The sequence below is a fragment of the Mchenga conophoros genome, linkage group LG5, assembly GCF_057382185.1.
Source record: "Mchenga conophoros isolate Kocher_MC1m ecotype Shallow Benthic linkage group LG5, M_conophoros_male_GT1.1, whole genome shotgun sequence".
Classification (NCBI taxonomy): Eukaryota; Metazoa; Chordata; class Actinopteri; order Cichliformes; family Cichlidae; genus Mchenga; species Mchenga conophoros.
In genome coordinates, this window is record NC_140530.1 from 15,974,238 (window position 1) to 15,985,322 (window position 11,085).

The 11,085-nt window shown below is 40.8% G+C and overlaps 1 protein-coding gene across 8 annotated transcripts in view; it reads left to right on the top strand.

Annotated features, from left to right (window-relative positions):
* kif21b (kinesin family member 21B) overlaps nucleotides 1-9,389 on the top strand; it is a 69,376-nt gene extending 59,987 nt beyond the window's left edge. For 7 of the 8 annotated variants that reach the window (XM_085273593.1, XM_085273597.1, XM_085273599.1 and 4 more), the window contains 2 exons: nucleotides 405-541; nucleotides 2,881-9,389. In XM_085273593.1, the coding sequence (XP_085129719.1) occupies nucleotides 405-504 (100 nt within the window). In that variant the 3' untranslated portion in view covers nucleotides 505-541; nucleotides 2,881-9,389. The remainder of the gene's footprint in view (nucleotides 1-404; nucleotides 542-2,880) is intronic. The other variant, XM_085273598.1, reaches the window with a different exon arrangement.
* Nucleotides 9,390-11,085: the final 1,696 nt, after the last annotated feature.

Sequence of the window (11,085 nt, forward strand, 5' to 3'; positions counted from 1 at the left end):
GCTGACTTTATCTCAGGCAGTAATCCGCAGGTATGTGTCAGCAGTGAGAAGGTCATACTCCATCCTATTTTTGGCCAGATTTGTTCTGTTGAGCTCGCAGCGGCATCAGACAAAGATAATGCTTATTTACTTGTAAGTGTGTGATGCAGTGAGACATTTTGTGGTTTCCTCAGTCTGCTGGTTTTTATTTATTTTGTTCACTCCTCATTCAGCTGTTGGGCTTTCGCTTGAGATCGACTAACTTCCCTTCACTTCTTATCCTCGTCTTTAATCTCGCTGTTTCTCGGTCACCTTCTCTGCGGCTCATGTTTGGTCTCTCAAACCGCCTTCCTCCTCTCCTCCCTTGTTCTTCACCCCTTCCCTTCCTCCTGCCCCTCTGCTTTCCCCCGTTCTGTCAAACCCAGTGACTGCAGGGTGAAGCTGTGGAACTATGTGCCAGGCTTGACCCCGTGTCTTCCTCGACGGGTCCTGGCCATCAAGGGCCGAGCCACCAGCCTCCCATGATTGCCTGTTCTCTGCTCACCAATCCTTCCCTCCTCTGGTATCGTCTTAACTTACTTCCTCTTTCTTCTCCTTGCCTTTTTTCTTTTCCCTACTATGAATTTTCTTACGTGGGTGACACAAGTTTGTATCTCTTTGCTTTTCTCTTTTTTCTATTTATTTATTTTTTTGTTGGTGTTTTTGTTGTGCCGGTCTGTTTGGCTCAGTTTGTAATCTGTTCGTGGTTAATGGTTTGATTGCGGACCCCTTCTTCCACAAAGACAAACAGCTTCTTCTCGACTGGAAGCAGCTCACAGCTCTGTTCTGAATCTGTCATTTGTGTGTGTGTGTGTGTGTGTGCGTGCGTGCGTGCGTGTGTGTGTGTGTGTGTGCGTGCGTGCGTGCGTGCGTGTGTGTGTGTGTGTGTGTGTGTGTGTGTGTGTGTGCAGATGTATTCTGTCTGTGCGTGCTGGACTATTAAAAATGACTATTTTGACATTTAGTTACATAGTTGCTTCAGTGAGATTTGAAGATGTGAAAATCAATGCCACCGTATATTTGTTTAATCAATAATGGGCAGTATTTCTGCCGGTGTTCAGCAAACATGGCTGTCTTCAGGGTCCGTCCAGGCTGCGGGGGAGATTTTAAGATGAGAATTGTTTTATTTATTTAGATATAAGCTGCAACTGTGAGTGTATTCATAAAGAGGTAAAAGAGAACAAGGGAAATGGTATAGTTGTTCAACTTGAGACTTCCTTTGATGACAGCAAGCTGAGCCGAAGATGGTAAGATTTTCATTTAGCGTGAGCAGGATGGACAGGATTAGGCTGAGCAGTATGGAGATAGAGTTAGAGACTCAAGGCTGGTTTTGACATGTGCAGTGGAGGGATAGTGGATATATTGGACCAAGGATGCTGAATATAGAGTTGCCATGTTGGAGAAAAAGAGGAAGATTACAGAGGAGGTTCATGTATGTAGTTAAGGACGACATGGAGAGGGTTGAAGTGGCAGAAGAGGATGCTAGAGAAAAGGTGAGATGGCAGTAGACAATCTCCTGTGGCGGAGCAGTCAAAAGAAGAAGAAGAAGACCTTTAGTTATTGAGTTTATATCCCTTGTAGAAACCCTGCAATTAAGATAAGTTAACTAATTGGTGCTGGTTGGTGGTTTTTGGTGCCTTTGGGCTAAGCTGGGTTCTGGCTTTCTGGCTACAGATATTTAGTGCAGTCTTGTGACTGAAGACGTCCTATTTCATAGAAGTGTTTGAGAAAATCACCCTGAGGCTAAAGTGATCTCAGTCATCAGTGAACACTTCCATAATGATCCCTCAATCTATACCTGCATATTCCTTTTGTGAGCTACAACCTCAGAGTAGAAAATAAAAATAAAACAGGCTTTAGCTTGGAAAAAGCTCCATGTAGTGTAACTAAATTCATCCCATGATTCGCTAGATTATAGCAGCAGTAACTGTATGACTTTATCAGTCTTTTGCAACACTTTTATTCTTTTCTTTTTCAGCCTTTCTGTTGTAGATTTGCTGCAGTGCTTGAGGCCATCTGTCGCACACAGGGATGTCCACTCCTGGGAAGATTGGCGCTCTGTTAACACACCAGAAAACTGCCAAAGTTTCTGCTTTTATAGGAGTGCTCACACTTGCTCATGATCAATTAAACCAAGTGAATTTGATTAGCGGTACCTGATTTCTATTTGCCTTCTTAAGTCCTGTGGAAGCAGTAAGGCTGTAGTTAATGCTGTGAAAAAAGAAATGATCAAGTCAACACTTCAAAAACGCTACTTTGTGACCAGTGGGTGACATCACAGCACTACGTCCATCTTATGTATACCGTCTATAGCTTAAAAAATCCACCCAGTCTCTTTCGCTTACCTTTACCAGGGTTGCGCGAGAGGCTGAAGCCTGCTGCCATGGAGCGAGCAGCGGGGTAGACTTTGGACAGTCTTATGAGCAACATATGTGTGTAGTGTTAATTGAAACTGCGGTGTTGTTCTGTGCGTTACCCAATTGACTAATACAAAGTGGACCTGAACGGTGAGAATGAGCAAGCGGAACTGTGAAAATGAATCTGCACGGTTAGCAGAGTAACAGTGATGCTGTGGGCGGGTTAATTGGATTTACTTGTTGCAGAGTTATGAACCTGCTCCTAAACTTTAGGTTGGAGAGGTGTTTTTACTATGACACCATGTGGAAGGGTCTTTAATGAAGTCTGTGTGTGTGTGTTCGAAGTGCTCTTTGAAGTTCGTGTCTTTGTGTTGTGTCTGATGTACAATGACTTGTTTTGAAAGCAGGAGTGCCTGATTGATGTTCTGTTATTTTCTCCCCTTTGTTGTGTTCGCCTTGATTTTCGACTGCTCATCATCCCACCTCTCTGTCTCTTCATCTCCAGCGACAAGACGGTGAAGATCTGGCTGTCAAAGGTGTGGAGGAAGAGGTGAGAACCGGCGGGACGGCGGTTCCTTTGTCAGCCATTTTTCCACAACTTGAGCCACTGATCTGTGACCTGCTCGCTTCTACCACAGAAATGTGACACTGAAATCACAGTTTCCAAGGCGATCGGAGTGTCTTTTTTTGTCCTTCTTTGTCACAAGGCAACACGACAAAGCCGAGGTGAAATATGTAGTCAAAAGAAAAAGTCTTTGCCTTTCAGATTGTTTTTTACTGCCAATTTGAAAGTGCCATTCAAATGTGGTGCTACTTGGAAAAGATAAACAGCATCGTGCCTGGCTGTGTGTGTGCATCAGGCAAAAAGGGATTCTCTCCTGACATGAAAACTACTGCAACTTGGTGTCAAATAAATGAAAAAGTGTCCTTCTGTTCCTTCAAACAGTGAGCTGGACCTGCTCAGAGACATGTGTATTCATGCATCTGTTGTTTGAAAATTAAGACACAGCCTGAATTTAAAAAAAAAAAAAAAAAACCCAAGAGGGACGCTAAAGAACTGAGACCTGTGTTCATCCATTCGGGAGCGTTGTGGCTGTTAGGACGCTGAACACAAGTGGACAATCATACTGTGTGTTCACAGCAGTGGATCAACAGACTATCTTGGAAATACCATCACTTAGTCTTCTGCTTTTGACTGTGTTTTCTCCCTTTACGATCAACTTCCTCTCACTATCTTAGTGGAACTTTATTGTTTTTCTTTTTTGTAATATCTTGTGTTAATTTATTATTTTCCCTACCTCAGTTGTTTTGGACTTACAGTATGAGGTGGGAGTGAACATTTTTACGGGTCTCCGTGTACAAAAACACCTGGTGCTCCACATATTGAAGTCTTTTTTTCTTTAATGCTCTGAGTAGCTCCTGGTCTCTGTGTGGATTTGTCCTCTGTGGGCCTCGGGTTATCAGACTGTCTGGCTGCTGACCTTGCAAATAGGAAACACGTCCAGTAGCACAACCGAGGTAGCACTGGTCCTGGAGGACCCGAACAGACTTTATTATCTGCTCTGTGAAGTGCTAACTGCGGCAAAAATAAGAAACACCCCTGCAGATGCACACGACACAAACAGAAGACGCTCCTCACACGTTCTTGAGTGCCGCATCGAGGGCAGAGAGCCAGATCATTATCCAAACCAACCGTCAGTGTGTGTGGCTCATACCTGCCATTTATCCTCGACGCAAAGCATAATAGGAGCGCTACTCGTTTCCCCCGGCCTTTTTTCCTGCTCCACTCTGATCTTTGAGGTTAGTAAGAGTGTCAGACTGACCAGCCTTACTGAGGAGTCCAAGCTACTTCTCCAGGAAGCCAATTTAATTAGAGGTCTCGCAGCTCTCACCAGCTTTTCAGGCAAGATTACTTGGGTGAAAGTAGGTCATAACTGACAGGGATTTATTATTAACATCCCAATTTTCTTCCACCCACTATTTGCTGCTATACTTACAGACAGGAATAAACTTCCTATACCTGTGCACTGATGTACAAATCTGTTTATGTGGCAGATTATGTGTGTGGGCAGCACATACATATGCACAAACTGTGGACACACACAAATAGACAATTTCAGAGGATGTTTCGGTTATCCATCTTGCCTGATAGGTCCTGGCGTCCCTCACTGTGTTGATTTAGTGTCTCTTTAATGAAACGGATTCAGCACTGCCATGTTCCACTGAGACAAACGTACACGTCCATACATGTCGACGGGTGACAGCGACTCTTTAAAGTAATTTAAAAATCTCCTTTGTTTTTTTTTGTCTGACACCTTAAAATGGCAAGCATTCACATCTGTTTATTAACTTTTCCTGTACTGCTCCAAAATGACAAGAGCTTCTTTTAACACATAGATGTCTTACCGTTCAATTACAAAAAAACAGCAACACACAATTCACACTCTCTTAGTATTACAGCTAAGCTTCGTTCAGTTAGGCAATATCACTCGGTTTGTTAAAAAAATAATATATTGGTGATTTAGTGCACTTTTCCTTATAAAAGACCCAGAGACATACAGTATGTAGTTGAGTTAAGTGATGCTGGGATCATAAAACAGTGTTCACGTTCAAAAGTGTGCTGAGAGTATGAAGTGCTTTCAGCAGGCTTTCTATCAACTCTGCTCTGATACGTGAGTATGTTCTGCTGCTGTTTCATGTGTCCAACATGAGTTTGAAGCTGCTTCCACTCCAAAAACAGTGACATGCAGAAGTTTGAGCACCCCCTTTAAAAATGTCTGTTAGTGCCAATGGCTTGGCAAGTAATGTTTGTAAAATTTTTATTTTAGCGTTTTTTTGCAAAAAAAGGTTTCTCCAGCCACTGGCTTAAACATAAGACCAAAGCTCGATTTATTGACTTAAGTATTTATTTTTTTCATCCAACCAACTGAGCACTCAAAGCTTTTTCTACAAGTTTCATTCAGAAAATTCACTTTCTACCACTGACACAGAGTCACACTCCAGTGGCACATTGTGGCTAACTTCAGTATCTTGGCCAGGGTTTTCCCGGCACGTGGACTGAAGGAGTCAGGGATCGAGCCACTGACTTTCTGATTGGTAGACAGCCCACTTTACCACCTGAACTCTCCCCAGACGTCTTTATACACTGTGACCGCAAACTTCTGTTCTGACTTCATCGGTCCACCAGACTTCTCTTTAGGATTTCTAGACCTCAACTTAACCATCCATCGTTCCTTTTAACCACCATCTCTCATTTATGTTTACTAACTGACCGCCTCCTCAAAAACACTTTCCTATCTTCTTATAGCTGTTGCTGTGTGGGCATCAATTATTTACATTTTTAGAGTGCTAGGCAGCTGCTGAAGGAGGACAGTGACTGCTCTAGTGTTGGAGCATGAGTATTTGCAAAGCCTTTAATAATTTGCATCATCATCAAGCCACGGCCCAAACGACAGAACTAAGGTCTGAGATCTCAGATCTCTTGGGATGCTCAAACTTTTGCGTGCCACTGTATCGGGGTTTTGGAGTTCTTTTTTTTAGGTGGGGAGGTTGTAATGAATGCAAACATTTTTATGGGGTCAGTATGATGAAGCATTCTTGGGTGTTATTTTTGCTATGATTAGAAACTCAGGTAAAGGTTGAAGGATAATATTAGTCATAACTTGACCCTGTGAATTTAGCTAGCTTTTTGAATCAAACAAATGCCTTGTTTGACAGATTTTTTTACTTTGAGAAAAATGGTACTGTCAGTCTGTAAAATAGCCATTTTCATGTTTTGATTTTGCATCTGATTCCCTTTACTTGTTATCTTTGTACTGTGCTTTTGTGTACAGAGCGTACACAGTTAAGATAGCATCTTCCCAATTTGGCCAAAGAAGAAGATGTGCACTGAATTTTGACCATAAATATGTACAAAATAGGGTATTTGTATAGTAGTTTGAATATAAAACTGGACTGAGTGTTGAAAAATGTGATCAGTGGGGTAATTAAACTCCCAAACTAACAAGTTGTATACTTTGACTCCACCGTACACTATGTATTTATCTGTGCCAATTAGCCAAACTGACCCTGCTCACCAGGTTGGTGATGTGTTTCACATGGTAATAATGCTGAGAAAGGATTTAGCTCTTTTTTCAAAACATCTCCATATTTCTATTTAATGCTAGGATCTTGTAGTTCTGTAGCTTTAGGCACTCTCTGTGGTGCCCTGTGCTTGTACATTTTCTGAACGATGCAGATGGTGCTGATCAGAAGTCCAGAAACACCTTTGGGGGGGAGGGGTAATTTAAATGATGTACACCTGAATCAAAATCTCCTAAATGTCTGAATTTGGACTTGTTGACTGTTAATGCGTCACGCAAAAGATGCAATACAAAAATGATGACTCTGCATAAAATCTACTCAGAGAGTTATTATAAACATGCAGAAGCAATAAACTATCATCTGACCTTGGATCAGCCCAACCTTGAGTTGCCCCAAACTCTGAGACTTGTACTTCAGCATCACTTCATTACTTGACGATGTGTAAATAGTTGTGCCAATTCCTTTTCACGTATTACAGAGGAGATGCCGTTGAGATTAAGTGTCGCTCCTTTCTCATTGGCTGACTTCAGCTGAATCTCTGATAGCTAGATTTAGTCATACTTTGAAAATGAACACAAGGCTGTTTTGCAGCTATGTAATTAAGCCATGTTTTAGACTCAGTTTACAAAGAAAAGCTCCAGCCATGAAAAACATACTGAAAAGAGGACATCCATTTAGATCTGTAGTAGGAGTAGAAATGAGTAATAATAATGTTTCTGCTGATATATTATGTAAGATAATAATTCAGTCATAAAAAAGACAGATCCCTGTTGTCCCTTTTTTTTTATAATCATGGGAAGAAGAAGTTGTAGATTTTTATAGCTCCAGCTGATATGTTGCTTAATCTGTAAAACCCATTAATCTGTAATCAATAGGAATCTTCCTAAAGACTAATTTTGCTAGTAAGTTAGATGAGATAAAATAATAACATTGGCCAGACATATTTTGTGTGGAGCTATATGAAACCGTTAATCATGTTTAATTGTTATCAGTTAGTATTTTAAATTTACTTATCTGTATAGCACTTTCTGCCATGTATAATGTTGCAAAAACAAAAAGTATTTTGCAGTGGTGGCTAACCTTTGGCTAACCTTAGCAGGGCTAGCTACAGTAGCGTTGGGCTCTTCCTAGCGTCCACATTCCAGTGCACAGTATCGTTGCACATCACGTCAGATGCCTGGTTACTTTCCAGTTTATCCTGACAAAGCTGACATACAGTCTCTCTTAATTTAGTTTTTTAAAATTCTGCACAACAGCACTGGCTAGCATGGTTAGCACCAGATGCCACGGTGGCGCAGCAAGTTCTTTGAACCAGTTATTGCCGTTGTACATGAAGAAAAAAAGGACAATACATTTAACTGACTAGCACTTCTAGCACTGATTAGCAAGAGCAGCAATATTTAAATGTCTAGTCGACTAGTTGCACATCTTGTTAAACATTAAATATCCAAAAGCAGCACCCCCAGTGTTAGTTAAAAAAGCAAAGCTGCGAACAACAAAACAAGCGCTCACACAACCATTTGCTGAGCCCCACTACAAGTTAGTGTTGGTACATGTTCACAGTTTATGTTGATAGCTGTGGAAATCCACAGCTATATATAAGGACATACTTGGACAGGCGTCACAGTGGTTTGATTTATTTTTATCTATTCTTGCAAGGTCATTTTCTTTTGCTGCAGAAAATGTAACAAAAACCCAGCGAGCAAATCTGATGCTCTTTAAAACAGGTTTCAGTGCTCATTTCCCTCCAAACCAAATAAAGATGAGGGGAGAGCTGCTTTTGTTACTCCTTGCTCTCATTGCTGTAGTTGTTCCAGTTCTGAACAGGTATTTTTGTAATGTAGCCCTACACAATGTGAAATTGTCATTTGGTTTAGGAAATAATGCTAGGGTACTTCTGTAGGTGGTAAACTGCTTACTTGCTACTGTCATTTACTTCTGTAAAGGATAAAATAGACAGTGCTACTATTATTATCTCTTTACACAGGATATTGATCACAGTAGAGGCCCGTTCACAATGTTTTAGCATGTTTACAAATCCAAATTCGCTTTTTCTTATTACATTTTTGAAACTATGACTTGGTCTGTTGCTGTTTTGGTGGTGGGGCTTAGCAAATGGTGAATTGACTGAATACAAAATATAAATCTATTCGTTTTCACAGGCAAGAAAATTCAACATAGGACTACAGAACAGATTGGAGAGTCAAGCTGCCAGTCAGACCAATCGTGTGATTACCACCTTTAGCCCTTTGTTTCCAGCCCAGCCGTCTTATGACTGTATGGGGGGGGAAAAAAACTCAAGTAGTCAGTCTCTCAGCATTAGCCTCATGCCTCATCCAACAGGCCTTACTGCCTTATCAAACAGAAGGTGCACGTAGGACATTGATAATCATTCGCCAAATATCCTGAATCTCTGATGACTGTAGATTGTCCTACAGATTGCGGAATTCTGTTCTTAGTGAGTCACCGTCTCTGCTTGCTTTATCATTATGGCTGAAAAAGACTTTCAACTTTGCCTCAGGCTGCTGAGAGGATAGGATCGTGTCTAGGCACAATCAAGAGGGCACTTTACGGCTCTGCTGCTTGTCAGTGAATCTCTATCACACACCAACACACGTCTCCTCTGCAGCGGCTCGAGTGCTTTTTTTCTCCTGGTGTGTGTAGCATGGTAACACAATATGTGGCAGTATCTGTGAAAAATGTACTTATGGGACATTCATGCAGGGTCAAAGGTCATGTGTGCCTTTTATTGCACAGACTACTCCCTCTTAAATGACTGTAAATATCTGTACTTTTTTTTTTATATATATATGATAATGTGCATGCAACCAACCCATGTAAAATAGGTTTGAACTGTAAATAATGTAAATAAATATTTAAAGAAGGATCCAGTGTTTCCTCAAGACAATAAATCAGTTCAAAACAAGTGCATTTTGTGGTTTTGAATTCAATGCGATGTAATGTTTGTGCATCCGGCTCAGATCTTTTAGACTTCTTCTGTACGCATTTTGAGTAGTTTTTCAAGCAAAATGTCATCAACATTCACTGATTTTAGCCCTTTAAATGTAAGAATATGCGGATTATGTGGTATTCCTGTACCAGATATATCTCACTAAGCTTGACGAATGAGTAATGAGCATTCTTCAAAGGATAATTTAAATAAAGGTTACCAAAGCTCTATTGTGGATCATAAAGAAATATCAAAAGTCCCTTTGGAGAAGATGAAACTCATTATCAGACATTTAGTTTTGTTATTAGTTATCGTATTTGCCCAGCTTTCTAACTTCTTAGCTCTCGAATCTGTCTGATATGAAAGACCAAAGGATCTCTTACGTTGCAGATGGGAGAGGAGTTATGATCATTCAGTACAAACAGACCAACAGGTTGTAGACGATGAAATGTAGACATGGGAGGGCATGTTTTTCAACTAGATTCATTTCTTTCTACTTCAGGGATAGAGATGCATTTCCAAAACTCATAAATCTTCATTTCCTTTGCAAACTCTGATCATTAACTTGTGTCGGGCTGCGCCTGGCCCAGCCGCGATGGGAGACACAAGCACTGTGATGTACGATGGCCATTAACGCCTCAGAGGAGGCAGAAACCATTTGACGATGCCAGTCACAAACAAATAAACATCCATACACAAACCCTGTCACATCCCAGCTGCATGTGCTCCATCTGCTCTCTTCATACAGCAAACTGCTGAAATTTCATTTGAATGCCTCCGTCTGTTTCATTACACTTCAACGTTCCAGTAAGTCTGTTTTCACTAGCTGATCCATCAGTCTCTGTCCTACAATATTCATCACCTTGTAACTAAAAAACACAATATGAAACTCAGCCAAATACCCCGAGAGTGTAGCTGTGTTCTATATTCAGAGTGTACTGGTAGGTAAAACAAAATGAAAGTTTCCAGTATCACAGTAACCTTGGGTTTTTGCAATAATGGCAGTGTCAGTGGGCCACTTGGCTGGTCTGTCACTTTCCACAGTTTGCAGAAAGAAATCTGTGGGCGTTGCAGACATTCTCAGTTCAACTCTTTGATTTTTACAGTAAGGAAATACCTGCAGAACTACTGATATTCCTGTCAGCTTTAACATTTTCTGCTTGTGTTACAAAACCTTTAAACACCTAAAACTCTGACTGATGCTGTCTTTATTTTCACAGGTGAGCCTCACAGTACCAGCAGCAGTAGTTGCGCAGTCCAACTCCCCATATCTTAAAAGGGATTTAAATTAAAGGCTCATACATGAGTACTGTTCACCTGCCAAAACACAGCTTGATGCTGCCTGTTAGCATAGACATAGTGGATAATTTAGCTAAAGACCCAGACATTTTCCTTGGTAATCAGTGGAAACCAAAACAGAGCCCAAACTGAATATGCCTGAAGTTCAAAGCTAATGTATGATACACATTCACCAGCATGAAAGGTGCTTTTGTTTCAGTTTTAATAATAAATAGAACTAAAATTGACATTGTCGCAACTGCTCAGTGTGTTATGAGCTGCCACTTATGAAGCACACACACTTTTCCAACTGAATTCTTAAAACCTTACTTTATATGACTGATCCTAAATGGACAATAACAGAAATGACACTTTATTATATAATTTATTAGATTCCCC